This window comes from Cydia amplana, chromosome 7 (genome assembly GCF_948474715.1).
Source record: "Cydia amplana chromosome 7, ilCydAmpl1.1, whole genome shotgun sequence".
NCBI classification, from domain to species: domain Eukaryota; kingdom Metazoa; phylum Arthropoda; class Insecta; order Lepidoptera; family Tortricidae; genus Cydia; species Cydia amplana.
Genome location: NC_086075.1, coordinates 15,511,704 through 15,527,529, shown reverse-complemented (window position 1 = coordinate 15,527,529; position 15,826 = coordinate 15,511,704). Strand labels below are relative to the sequence as shown.

At 33.9% G+C, this 15,826-nt stretch overlaps 2 protein-coding genes across 2 annotated transcripts in view; one reads left to right on the top strand and one right to left on the bottom strand.

Moving 5' to 3' along the window:
* Window positions 1–15,826, bottom strand: part of LOC134649624 (uncharacterized) — a 215,175-nt gene that overhangs the window by 161,725 nt on the left and 37,624 nt on the right. The gene's annotated exons all lie outside the window — the stretch shown is intronic.
* LOC134649879 (uncharacterized) lies at window positions 4,531–8,662 on the top strand. The gene is made up of 2 exons (XM_063504712.1): window positions 4,531–4,599; window positions 8,281–8,662. Exon 2 carries the CDS (start codon window positions 8,283–8,285, stop codon window positions 8,652–8,654), a length of 372 nt encoding a protein of 123 aa, XP_063360782.1. The 5' UTR covers window positions 4,531–4,599; window positions 8,281–8,282; the 3' UTR covers window positions 8,655–8,662.

Sequence of the window (15,826 nt, the reverse complement as noted above, 5' to 3'; positions counted from 1 at the left end):
ATGCCTGCAATACATTTTTCAAATAAAATGGCTATGTAGAAATGATAACATCCGTTGTTTTTTGTTGGATGAGGAATAATGAGGATGTAAAGGAAGTATTTAATTTCTTCCGTAGGTACTTAAAGAAAAAAACGCTAGTGCGACAAAAGATGTTATTGGTGATAATTAAATATAAACGCGTTGGATTGAAACTTAATCGTTTTAGTCTCAATCCGACTACATCCTCTTTTTTTACACTATACAATTTTGCAATTAATGTCCTAACATGACGACTCAATCTCAATATTTATTAGTAGGTACTTAAGTTATTATATACTTCGCAACAATATTTAAAACATTAATTTGTGCATATATCATTGCATAGTTTCAAACGAATGATATCGAGTGTTTAAATAGTTTTCAGGTAAGTATATTTATTCTGCTTATGTGAGACTAGAGCGATAAACTAGCAATAATTATTATCTACGAGCCCCGATGCAAATTAGTTCGTCTAGTTCCACACAACAATTTTGTTATTGTAATAAATTTTACACATGAACATAAAATTACCCAGTAAAGCTTTGGTTTCCTCCGAAAGCGGTGCCGTCATATAGCGGCCGTCTCCATACAAATACTACGACATCCATATTTAGCCGTATAATTTAGTATGGAGACGGCCGCTATATGACGGCACCGCTATCCTAGGAAAACCGATCTTAATGGGAACCATAATAGTAATGTATAATCTAGTTTATTATGATCTTATAATAAACTTGCATGAGACTTTTATTGCTGAAAAAGTTTACTTTTCAAAAACATTGTCCAAATTATATTGTCCTCTCCTACAGTACTGCTGCATGCATGGGCTCGAAACAAAATTGTCAGTACATTGGCAGAGTCGTGTTGCTATCCCTAGTAATAACCCTTTTCACATCTGTTATATTCCTACCCTTTAAATAAAAAATAAAAAAATCGTTTTTTTTTTCCTTTCAGTACAAACGGTATTTCTTGTATTTGGATTAAGTTATTGTAGAATATTACCATATAAAATTAAACTACATTAGTATAACCATAAATACTAGTGATTTTTAAACTAAAACATTATTTTTGTACAAACGCGAAAACCTCAAAAAATGGTCTGACTAGATGAAAACATGTGCATCGGGGCTCGTATAGTCTGAGCGGCCAACCGTGGCAGTGGCAATGACGAGAAAAAAAATAGTTTATGACAGAATGCCTATCTTTGAAGCCTGGCAGTGCTAGCACGAATGGTTTATATTTTTATTTTCCCGTCTATTATTGGTTCGTTTTAAACTGTCACTGTTATCACGCGATACTAACATTTTCAATCTAAATCGCGTTAATATTAATGTGTATAAACCAACATATAAACAAGTTGTAAATTACGATAATCTTGTTTTGTATTCTTCTCTTTTGTATCTGTTTTATACAAAATAAATTCAGAACAATAAAATTGCACAGAAAATACACCACAAACCAAAACGAACTTCCAGCTAAAACAGTATAAATATAACTGGTAATATACATTTAGTACGAGTATAATACGGGACGTTTTCACCGATACAGCGAGCTAGCTTCGTAGGTTTAACCTACTTTATTTTTAATAACAGCCGTAGTTCCTAGAACTGCCTTTTTTCACAAATATGTCAAATTTGTACAATAAAAGAAAACAATTTTAGAATTATTTCAGTTGTTTTATTTTGGCGTAAAACCTCAACACCACTTAATACCTCGAGAGTAAAAAAACAGACAACTTACATAAGGCGTAATTTTTTGTGGGATAGGCCCGTGCTGTGTGTTTTGAAGTACTTTAACACGTGTAATTATATTTTACAATATTTAACAACTACTTTCAGTACTTTCATTAGAATTAGCATTTATTCGACCTGGCCATCTGGCAAGAACAGCTCCACAAACTTATTACATGACGACCTCGCTAAACCTCGGCCGTCTAAAAAAGCTCCGTCAAACTACTCTACACCGTGTTTTTATTGAATTCCGTTATCTTCGGGGTATGGTTAAGTACGTTTAAGAGAACTAAATGGCATAGATATTTTAAAAAAAAAAATTTTTTTTGCTTTTTTTACAAAAAAAAATGTTTAAAAACTAATTAAATGTAGCATATAGCGTTGTTGTAACACGGGCATTACATTTAAGTCAACCAAGCAATTGAAATCTGTGACATATCAATGTCATTTCGAACATCGATCGACCGAGATTGTACTTAAGTTTAATAGAAAATGTATGAACTCATTCTAAACACTAATCAATATGTAAACCGGCCCTAAGGCAAGTGTACACGCTTGTAGAGGCCTTATAGCAAAAAAATAAAGATAAGATAAGATAAAGATAAGATAAAATATAGTTTATTCAAGTAGGCATAATTACAATGCGCTTATGAACGTCAAATAAAGCTAGGTAGACCGGCTCCAACCCTACACCTCTGCCACGAGAAGATTTAAATCCCCCCTCAATTGGAGGAGGGTATCCCATTATGGGACCGGCAACAAACTCGGCGGGACACATCTTTTCAAAAATAATTATATCTTATAATTAACATGCATTACGAGAAAATAAGGAAAAAAAAATACAATTTAAATCACTATAGAATTCATGCAATTATACACATAAGGTGTAATAGAAATTTGATTTAGAAAATATACATATGTACATGGAATCATACAAATTCGTAGCTCTTTCAGAAAACATATCAAATTCTTACAAAAGGAAAAGAAAATAAAGTAATTAAAAGAAATGGGAAAACATATTATATAAATCTGATTGATTATTATGAATTACCAACATATAATATTTGATGTGTTTTCCTGCTTACCTGAGCTGTGTCACCTATAACTCTATACAAAATACAATGTTTTTAATTGCTACTACTTTTTATTAGTTTCTGGTTTGGACCATGCATGTTTGTCTGTCAAGTAGTCCTCGACTCTGTAATAAGCTTTTAACAAATTATTGATTAGCTCCGAAATGGAGTTAATTAGAATATCGGTGTCTTTGAGAAAGTTACTTGATTTAAGCTCAGGAATGCACCCTTGAAATTAACGGAAATAAAAAAAAAGCGGCCAAGTGCGAGTCGGACTCGCCCATGAAGGGTTCCGTATTTAGGCGATTTAAGACGTATAAAAAAAAAACTACTTACTAGATCTCGTTCAAACCAATTTTCGGTGGAAGTTTACATGGTAATGTACATCATATATTTTTTTTAGTTTTATCATTCTCTTATTTTAGAAGTTACAGGGGGGGGGGACACACATTTTACCACTTTGGAAGTGTCTCTCGCGCAAACTATTCAGTTTAGAAAAAAATGATATTAGAAACCTCAATACCATTTTTGAAGACCTATCCATAGATACCCCACACGTATGGGTTTGATGAAAAAAAATTTTTTGAGTTTCAGTTCGAAGTATGGGGAACCCCAAAAATTTATTGTTTTTTTTCTATTTTTGTGTGAAAATCTTAATGCGGTTCACAGAATACATCTACTTACCAAGTTTCAACAGTATAGTTCTTATAGTTTCGGAGAAAAGTGGCTGTGACATACGGACGGACAGACAGACGGACAGACGGACAGACGGACAGACGGACAGACAGACAGACAGACAGACATGACGAATCTATAAGGGTTCCGTTTTTTGCCATTTGGCTACCACCAACCAGGTGTATATGTCACGGTTTATGTTATAACAGTTTATTTTAATCGTAAATATGTATGAATTAATTAAAACATAAAAATTTAAACCATTAAAACTTTGAAAACTATGAACATTTTATAGGGGGATTTGGGGTGGTGGGGCGAACGGCGAACGGCACCACTTTTCAGCCCGGCAACATCAGGTTTCTTGAAGCCTGGGAGACCTACTACAAGGATCAGAAGTCAAACTGCGGTCTAACTTTTATGCATACGACACTCTTCTAGAGATCCTGGTCTACTAGGTATTTTTATTATTTTCTGTTAGTATTATTAACATCTTAACCATGTAAAAGAGGGTTACAGTATTTCCTATAGCCCGCACAGTGTCCACGTAATTTCTTGTCTTCTTGGGATTCCCACTATCATTTCGCAACACCTGGTTTGTGTGTATTCAGAATGCAGCTTGCACCAATGCATATATTGCACATGGTACAACAGAATTAAAATGTCCCAATAGAGGTATATTATTAGGCTATCGAGAACATAGGCAAGAGGTAAGGTGTACATTATTATATAATATATGTACAAGAGTGGCCAATAAAATCTCTAAAAAAAGTCCGCAAAAAGTAACCATAGCCATGATCTGATTCTCTATACATAAAAGCTACGGTCATCTTAAAATTGATCAAGAACAAAAAAGCTTATCAATTTTACGACGATATCCGTTCATCCCATATATCCCACAATTCGCAAAACTGTGCGCACGACGCCGCGAATCTAATCGTCATGGGGTTTAGAAAAATACCTAATTTCATTCACGGCGCAAGCGGAACTCCGTAGCAGAACGTATATAGCGATACGGGCAGAAGAGAGGGCACACGCCTGCCGGACGCATGCGCTGACAGTTCACTGCGCTGCGGAAAGGAAATTCTCGTCAAAAACAATAACAAGTAAGTGTTTTTATATTTGTTACTTTCTTAATACACTAGGAAATATATTTTATAGAAGTAATGACTTGTCAATTAAGTGTTGTCATTAGTATTGTGAACTAATAAATGAATTACGAGTATATATTTAGGTACTCAATGAACTGAGGTTATCAATGAAGTTGATGCAAGTATGAATGAGTGTAAAACGTGATATTTTATTACCCCTTTTATATCAATTTAACATATTTTACGTAAAGCTGTGTTTAATAATTAGCTAGAGTAGAGTAATTTGAGGTTCGAAGATAAGTATGAAATAAAACCAATTAACTAACTTACAGCTAATTTATATTATTAAAAAAAATTATGAAATGTTTTCTTTAAATAATAAGTCAATTTTATCATTTAGTCCTAAGTCACGTTATTTCAATGTACTGAGGTAAAATTGAAAATATTTAGGACATGGATTATACTCGTACCAAAATATGAAGTGACACAATTTTCGGTTACCTATTTATTTAGCCGTATGGCACAGGTACATAATAATTGAAGGGATGTTTACAAAAACAACATAACTGACCATACTGCTTGACACCTGAAACGATTAACAATGTTCTTAAAAAAGTGTCAACCGCTTTAAGCAGTTGTTTTTGTAAACATCCCTTCAATTATAACCACAACAAAATAACCTTGTGTATGCTGAAGTACTTTTATATACCTAGGCTTTATTGTACAAGCGAGTAAATTGGGTTCTTTACAAGTCGGCAAAACGTTATGCTCGGCAAAGCGTGTAATTATTTTGCACAATCATTTCTATTTAATGAAGTATATATTATTAAAAACCATTCAACATAATCTACATATAATTTTTAGTATATAATAGGCAAGTTACCGTAGATTGTGCCTACTTTGTTGCACAATTGCTACAAACCGGACGGATACGAAAGAAAAGAGCCCATCTTAAATGCCGTCAATGCACTTACCACCCCTCTAGTGCTGCAGGTGTCCATGGGCGGCGGTAATCGCTTTCCATCAGTCGATTCGTGTGCTCGTTTGCCTCCTATATCATAAAAAGATAATTCGAAATATAATTTAAATTTTAAAATTACTATACCTACCGTGGTAGGTATGTTTATATATACTGACGCCGATTTAAAGTAAACTATCACTACTATCATATTGTAACACTTAATAAAGTTTCTATATATAAATACTGTTGGGACACAATCACCCAGTGGGTAGCAAAGCAGGCATATTTTACGATAGGTACCTACTGAAACTGATTTTCAGGAATAATCTTAAATTACATAATTTTCTAACTAAGTACCATATTCCAGTATTCATTACCAAACATTTAAACAACAAGCTCCCGATTTCCAAAGGATTCCATGTAAACATAGACACAAACATAATAAATCATAGATGACAATGATCTACGAGTGTACGACTACATGCGTAAGCATGACATCAAGTACCGAACTATTCGAATATTCGAAGTAGGCGAATCAGTCGCGCCACGATGCAATTAATCTTGTATCAAATTGCGACCGGGTCAATGCCGGTTGGCGGCCTTGGAAGGATAAAGTTTAGATAATGATAATGATAAAGTTAGTCTGAGCTAAATAAGCAGCGAATTTGAATAAAGTGTGGCAGTGTCATAATTATTTACATAGAAATATAAGATTTATGAAAAGCATTCCGCACTTTGTCACTGCTGATGCCATGCAGAGTTAACTTGGTCCGAATCAAATATTTTTTATTACTTTAAAAACCTTAGATAATGACAATGGCAATAAACTAGAGATAATGCATGTATGTATGACAGGTCTTATTGTTAGATCTTCAAAGATAACTGCCAGTAGGTAAGTTAGATGCAATTATAGAAACATTGAAATTTAGTTGTCAAATTTAGAAACAGACAGATCTAGAAAAAGAAAGAGAGAATGTAAATGAACAATTTTATAAAGTCTCGTCTTTATCAAGGCAAAAATGGCAGATGTTCGCATAGCGGCCTAATTCAATTGAAAATGTTGAACCCGGAAATTCCGCATTTGTTTCTAAATCGAGACAACATAATTAGACGATTAAAAACACATTTAGTCGCGTGACATTTACACCTACAACTTTGTTTACTTTAAGATTAACGACGAGTAAATTGAATAAGTTCTTAAACAAATTGTCATTTTTAAACAAAGTTATTCCTAATGAAATTACTCTTCAGCGATCAATTAAAACACGCAGCAAAAGAACAAGGGCAATCGGTTAATGATAATGGTCGAGGCACAAAGTTCGTTATCCTTGATATGACTTGGGAAACCCAACCGCGAGCCGCGTAAGCAGTGCGTAATCGGCGACAATTTAATACCTGCTACAAACTTAAGAGCCCATCAACGTGCACACTAGCGCCACTGCTGAATAATCGTGATTATTTAATTATTTAAATTTAACGAAATATATTTAAAAAAGGTGGCGCTACGTACTGTATCTAATACCTTTAAACGAGCAATTCTTGTCTTATATTAAAGTACCTTTTAAACTGTTCTATATTTAAATTACATATACATTTAATTATCAACATTACAATCAAAAAACATTAAAGTAGGCACACACGATAAATAGACACAATCACCAAAAATACTTAAAACTAAGAAATATACTAGAAATAACCTTAACTATAAATACAACTAAACCTCAAACCTTTTAAATACATCAAACTATAGTTTTTATGTTGTATTCTGGATATAGTTTGTATGCTGGATTCGTCAATCTATGCGTCCAAAGTTAAAATGGCCGTTTTTGTTTTGAGTTTATAGATTGACGAATCCAATAACATAGAAACTAAATTGATGTATTCAAAAGGTAGTTTAATACAAGGTACAGCACGTAGCGGCCCTTTTTTAAAAATCTTTCATTAAATTGAAATAATCACGTTTATTTAGCAGTGGCGCTAGTGTGCACGTTGATGGGCTCTTAAGTGCTCAGATCCTTATTAACGAACAAAAAACTAACACCAATATAATACCAATTAAAAATAAATATCAGCATGTCTTGCTCGCATACATGTGAGTTCCGAGAAGAATGAGCCAGTGCACGACACTAACATAATGTCGATATCAATTTGATGCGTTAAATGCGAGTTTGAGAATAAAGCCTTGATTCAAGATACGCGCATGATTAAGCACATGTCGTATCACGTGCTTCTGCGCTGGGTATTGCTGTTAACGTATGACTGCTTAGGTTTTAATGTAGTTTCTTGTTGTGGTGTTTTGATTGATGAGTAGGTACCTAGGTATATTAAAATGCACTAGAATGTCGGAGGAATTCATGTATTTATCAACACTTATCCAGTTACAATTATCCTGGTTGATCTTAGATTTACTTTTGCATTAATAATATTCATACTACATACAATGTAGCAACTCTATCGGATCGTTGTAAAAATGTTGTATACGTATACAGGATCGTTTTGAATCCATCCCACGGAAATCATTATTAATTTAGTTATTAACTATATAGCCAGTTTCACGAAGTAAACGATATTGATTATATTAAGTAGGTATGCCTCTACAATTCTCAATCATATTCATTCACGACTTTTTAAACGGTGTTCACTAGTCGAAGTCAAATGACCACGCACTATTACGCCAATCATCGCACTATTACAACAAAGTTTACCTCAATACTAATGTTATACAATATTTCCAGCCATGAACACATCAACAGCGATGACCTCAATGCTAATCTCAATGATGTTGCTCCAAGCGCTCGGCGCCCCACAGAACAAATCAGTCAAGAAAGTAGACAGCAAAAACCCTGCAGACTTGTCCTACGAAGAACTTAAATTTATAGATCTCAAGAGAAGAGGAGGGTTTCCTACACCACCAAAAAGATTATCACCTTGCGCTAAAGCTATCTTAGGGTGTTGTGAGGAAAAGGTTATAGACCCTGAGTGTTCGGAGGCGTTGTACTGCGGTGCACATTTCTTTGATGACAACCCATGTGATGACAAGTTTATTATCGATGCTCTGAAAGCTGCTAGACAATACTACAATGACCAGTTTAACAAGATTAATACGTAATCTGATGATGTAATAACTAACTACTTTGGCTCGTGATCCAAAGTGAATCTTGGCCTCCGAAACGAGAGCGTGCCACCTGTCCCGATCCTGTGCAACTTCCTGCCAGATACTGACGCGAAGCTGAAGATGATGATATAATGATTGATGATATTTAAATACATATGACTGCCTAAGAGGCTGAAGCTGAAATAATTAGATATGAATTTCAATAAAATATTGTGTTCAATGGTTGAAGTAGATAGCTACAAATTCAGTCAGCAAAGTGTATTTAAATAGAGTATTTATTTAATAATTTAATTTGTTTTTCTGGACATTATCAGTAATATGGTCAATACTTTTAAGTAATGACATTAATATGGACAGTGTAGTAGTTAATTGAAATGAAATAATATGAGAATTGGAATGTAGTGAAGAAATAATATTTTGAATGAAATTCTTACTAAAACCCTAGTGGTATTTTTAAATCAATCGAAGAAGATAAAATCTCCCGATGGGTTATTTATTGCATAAAGTAATACATTTCTGTAAATATTTGACCTAAATTGGATAGTAAAAAAAAGATTTCACTTGCTCTGAAACTACTGTATTGTGTAAGAATTAATAAAACTGTGATAACATAGTTGTTAAACATAATTACAACATATTTTAAGCTCAATGCGTTAAGTGAACTTAAGTAAGTATTTACAGTATTAAGTTAAAATTTTAATATAATGTATATTTATTGTTAGTATTAACTAGTTTAAATTATTCAATGTTAATATGTCTCACAACAGTTTAAATTCGATTATTAACTAGTTATTTTAAGAATACCTAAATGTGTTTTGTACGTGAGTATATCTATGACATTTATTTTATAATAATAGATTTAAATTTTTATGTTTATATTCTCCGTATAATTGATATTTTGTTTAAAAACATACACTCTTTATACCTTATCCGCTTTAAATAAAATTGAGAAAATTATTATAGTTGGATTTTTGTCATCTTTAAACCTGTTGTTTGGCATCATCTAGGATCTGATTTTTTCTGTGACATCATTGTACCTATAGATCCGACTCGACGATATCACCGACATAGCAAAGTACAAAACTATTAATTATCTATGATAAGTCTCATAACATCACTTATTTAATTTTAAACTTAGATGCCCACTACATACAACTTTACTGGTTGCCTTTTATTACTAGGAGCTTTATTTACCTATTAAAAGTGTATTCTATTCTGTATCACTGATAATTTTATTAGCACATTATAATTATCTTTTTATACATAGATATAAAATATTATTTCACATTCTGTGATACTGAATAAGAAAAGATAAGAAGTTTTTTAAGGTTATGCTCACCTACTATAAAGTTTACGTTTATAACAGTATCCAACAAGGAAAATATATAATTTTTAACATATCAAAAGGTATGTAGATACAGGTACGTACGTGACCAAACTCACTTGAAAGCGTCCTACAAATATAATATATGCCCGGCTACATTACGATACACTCATAAAAACATCCCCCCTCCCCCCGCGCATTAAAAAAAAACTTTTTCTTACACACCAACACAGAAAATGATGTTGCTTCTTTTAAACAGTATCATCAACTAATAAAAAAAAGAAAGGTGGAAGAAAATGGTATTTTTGTAAGGAAAACCCCTAGTGCAGAAGGCAGTTTCTCGCGCAAGCAGTAAGTAAATATAAGCAGGTAATTACAACTTTCTCTGCGGCTGGTGCAACGGTGGTAATCCTCGATAATCGACCAATTGTACCGTCCAAGGGTAACATTCCATTTCTAACCGCAGCTGCACTACTGGTACTGAACGCGTCGCTGTTACTGTCAATTTCCATAGTAAAATGAACAGTAGTGCAGCTGCAGTTGGAAATGGACTGTCACCTTAAGATAGTTCACCAGCGCTATATTTATTTTCAAGTCTGGGCCATTTACTTCTTACTCTACATTTTGGCTACTTTAGGTATGAAGCTTGGAAAGATATTAAAGGTTGATTCTTAGATAAATCTACAGGTATTAATGCCGAATAATAAAAAACTCACAAATGATAAATATAGTTCACGTCTCAATTTTACTTTAGAAGTTACTTACTAAAAATATTTAAAAGAGGTTCACGTTTAGAAATGTAGCATTTGTTTAATGGTCGACACTTATGATGTTAACGAATCCGGAACAGTTAGGTAATCATATAAAATTATAAATTATATAATAGATTGATAATAATAATCAATCAATCAATAAGTGTCGTTGATACTACAATATAAGCGAACAGCAATGTCAATGACAGTAATCCCAAAACAGAATTACACAAATTTTCGAATCAATGTAATTCGTGATGGATGACACGTGTCTTGTTGTAAGCCACGCCATCGGTTGAACTGATTACACGGGTACATGGTTGTGGCCAAGTAATTATACATGGCGATATGTGGTGTCCGACGTCACATTAATTATCGAGTGGGATTTGTTTGTATAATTTGGATTTATTATGAGGCTGAACTCCAATCACAGAGATAACACTTACCTAAGTGAATTTTCCACAGGCTAATTTAGCAAAAAAGATATTTAAATCTTATACCTAATTCGTCTTTGGTATTAAAATGCTGAGGAAATTTGCGAACTAGATATTTTTCCTTCTACTACGTTCAATTGACCAGTTGAAATGATAAACATCAAGGAAAACTAAAATTAAGATTATATCGTAACAACAGTTGTTACAGACGCAAATAAAACGTTCTCAAGGGTCGTAAGAGAATTGCCGTAACTGCCCTTTTATTGTGCCACTCTCGAAAGCTACGTTACTGTACTCTCGACGGTACTCTTGTATTTTATGATGAAGCGCTCTTGGGTTCATTATTATGTTCTTCTAAATTAATAAATGTAGGTTATTGTTTACCATATTTGTCTAAGGGACTACTTCAGCCAAACAATTGTTGGATGTTTTAGGGAATTAATTATAAATAATAATATATATTATGTTTTGGCAAAAGTTTCATTTAAATATATTACAAGCTTTTATGTACACAGTCAACTAAAACTCATCGGGACAATTGTAAAACCCCGAAACACAATTATTTTGCGTCGTTTTATCACAGAGTTCCTATGGTCACCTCCTGTCTCCGTCTTCAGATCTGTTCGAAGGTACTATAATATTGCATTGTCACCCGACTTAAGTACATAATTATGTATGCAAATTTGTATACTTTGTTAACACCTTCACTGAGGTATGGGATCGAAAGGCCCCATACAAAGTATACTTAAATAAGAGTCGCCGCAGGGAAGGTGTTAAGAAGGTTGCATGGTCATAGAAGGAACAACATGTCAGAGTACGATAGGAGTTATGGTCGGACATAAGTATTTACGATTCATTGGAGTAGCAATGTTAAAACTGTACCGAATACATTACTTATGTAATAAAATAAGACCCAGGCCGAGGCTGGGGTTTTTATTAGGCCACAAATGACCTGGAGCAAATGAAATTGAGCGTGAGTGTCTGTCCACTAACGTTTAGTGAAGCTAGTTACAAGTTTATTAGGTCAAGGATGGTGAATACCGCAAGATTTATGAAGGCGTTTAAGTAAATAGGTGTATTTAAGCAGTAAAGCCAATATTACGCTGTCAGATCTCAACTGTGAAATATTATATATGTAAATCCTTCATGAATAATTCGATGAATCTATAGGTTTCTAAGTGTATGTACCTATTATATCAGCTGAAAGATGTCTACTGTTAGACAAAGGACTCCACAGCGACTGGTAATACGCCACACCCATTACAAGATTTTCTGCGATCTAGCACTAGTATCTAGGACCCTTTCGGTGCGTTAGTTAGACATGCCACCAATTAGTGTGTTAACAATAAATAAACTTTTAGCGCAATGAGCTTCACCGGAATGATTGCGATTAACCTTATCGTAATTTAGTCAAGCTATAAAGCTAGACAACGAACACCTGGAGGTTTACGGCTCTATAAAATATGTTTTGTTCGCCGCTCGTTACAACCCTTTTATTGGACGAAATAAAACTGAACATCCTGCGAGTACCTATATAAAGTTGTTTCACTTTAACATAGCACAACCCTGGGTGGAAATAAGGTCGCTGTATGTGTAAACTTGTACAGCGACCTTAGTTCCACCCAGGGTTGTGCTGTATGTATGTAGGGTAAAGGCACCAGTAGTCAGCCTTATAACGACTTTTTTAAGTTTGAACGTTCGGCATTTCTACAGGATTAGTCGGATAATTAAACAAATGACATGGTTAGATCAATTGTTTATCAGAGTTTTAAAACAAAATATTTAAAAAAATAACAATCCTCTTTATAATATCTCTAATTAAGTTTAAACAAAAAGTGGCACTTTTCTCCAGTAGTCAGCCTCTAAAACCCAGTAAGCAGCCTCTGTGTACCCAGTACTCAGCCTATATAAACTATTCATAATAATTAGATCAAAATCACTAATATTTATATCAAAATCAACGATATTATAATATTTATTTTTCTTTATAATTTTTGTTATCGTTATTGTAGTTAGTTGTAGTTTTTAATTTTAGTTTACAATTTTTTGCATATTATATCAAAATCAACGATGTTATACAAATATCTATTTTTATTACTATTTTAGTTATTGTTATTGTAGTTAGTTGTAGTTTTTAATTTTAGTTTATAATTTTTTTGCATATACATATGAACATATGTATTACTTACCTACTTCTTTACTTATTTAATAAATAAAAAATCTTATAGGTACATACAATTCTTATGACACGAAATTTGTTGGCCATAGGTACTTAATTAACTAAGATTATTCTTGCAAACTAAGAATCGCAATATTTATTTTCTAATAATTAATCCGTCAAAAATTAATGAGGTATTTCAGGTAATATATAATTATGTTCCTAGTAGGTATTCGGTAAAAAATAATTAATCGAGTCTATGCAGATCTAATTATCATTAATAAACAAAGTCATATACCGACCAGGAAAAAGCAAAATGATAGTTATGTATAGTTAACGTCAAAAATATGTATACACTTTTGAACCTTATTTCAATGAGATAGGGTTTAAAAATGTGGACATATTTTTGGCGGCGACGTATCAAGCAAGGTCAATGGCTGAGTACTGGATCCGCGAAACCCAGTGCTCAGCCGCATTAAAACGTTATTTCAAATGCGGCTGACTACTGGGTTTTACTTTAAATTGACTAGGGCATGCCTAACTAAATTTGAAAATGTAAATTTAACGGTCCTAACGGTCGCATTGGCTCGAAAATAATAAAATAAACGAATAACCCAAAGGTCAGCCGTGGGGGGCTGGGCACTGGATTCTTTGGAAAAAAGTGTTATCCAGTGGCCAGCCCCCTCAATTTATAAGTGAAATATTGATATTTTCATTCAAATATAATACAATTTAATAGATAAACTAATAAATAAACCAATCATTAACAAAAACAATTACTTTTAACATTAAAACATAGTTTTTCTTGCCTGTTAAGAGAACACCACGTGCAGTAAAAAATATGGCGGACATGACACTATTGCACTCGTCGACAAACAGCACCTGTATGAACGAGTATATTTCTTCCCCCCGTTCCCTCACCGCACCTGTCGTGTGACGTATTGACCAATAAGGAATCAAAGCTCCTATTTGACTACTCGCGATTTGTTTAAATGAATATACCAGATATTTATGACCAATAAACGGCTCAAAAGGCTGACCACTGGTACCCGGCTGGCCACTGGTGCCGTTACCCTATACAGCGACCTTATTTCCACCCAGGGTTTACGCATCGTGAGTTTTAACCTCTTGTGTGTGTTATGATCAGGATCCTGACCTTTTCAGCACAACCGAGGATTGACGACCACGATACACACGAAATACCATACCATCGCCCACACTGTTAAAAACTGTCCATCGCTAAACCTTATTACAAAAGGCATAAGGTCCACCGATGGATAGTTAAAGAGTGTTGCTGTTTATACACCATGGCGTGCGCGATATAATGTACCTAGGCAGGGTGGTGCAAAGTAAAATGCGCTTTCGCGTTGGATACTTAATCGACGCACGAAGCCACGAACACTTGGCAACGAAACGCAACAGTCTCGGATAGAAACATCACGTTTTATAGATATACTTCGTCCTTTACCAGGGTAAGAGGCTAAGTTATGTATTTAAAATAGACTGATGTAATATTAAACTCTTCTAAAGTTAGGTACGCCTTAATTTATTGGGTCAGAAAAATAATGAACGTATCTGTTGAAATTCTTTAAAGAATCACGATAAAGAGAAGCGTTTTTAGGGTTTCTTGTCAACAAATAAAAATATTGTATTTATTCGTATAATGTAATATCAATTTATCATACTCCTTTTTTAAGCTATCAATATTATTAAATATACACCTTACAACGTTAACCTGCCTTTCGTTCATCGACTGCAAAATATTTAAGTACCGTTCGAAAACAACTTTAAAATTTCTTATAAGCTTTACCTAGTATTCCATTTGATATAAGTAAGCGCACAAAGTTAGCTGTGCTAATAACCCCACGTTTTCGGTCATAGTGTATTTCCCTAGTTTAGAGAAGCTACATAAAGTAATAAAATGTGTAAAATGCTCATTTCACGTTTGACCGTACGGCGTGAAACATTGTTTGTTCTACAAAAATTCTATCTACTTACATAATAATAATGCTTTATAACCGAGAAGGACAAGTCCAGTAAGTACCTAGACTTGGCTCACGAGATAACCGCCATGTGGGATGTTGATTCGACGATCATTGTCCCGATAGTTGTTTCAGCGAACGGTCTAATAGCGAAGAGTCTCGACCAACATCTTGAGAGACTCTCGCTAGGTGGTTGGATCAAGGGCCAGATGCAGAAGGCGGTGATCTTGGACACGGCGCGGATAGTCCGCCGGTTCCTCTCTCTGCGGCCCTGACCACCGGCAGCTTGGGCCTTGCCCCGCTGCTGGCGGCACCCTAGGTTAGGTTTTTTATAATGTGTTTATATGTATTTTTTATTGTTTTGTAAGTGTTTTTATATTTTACTTTTATATTCATATTATAAATCACCTAGCCTAGAGAGTTCAAGTAAATAAAGAGAATAATAATGCTTTATAATATAAACCATACCTACCAACACTACAAACCATAACTAGGCCCTTGGTTTCAATTCTAATT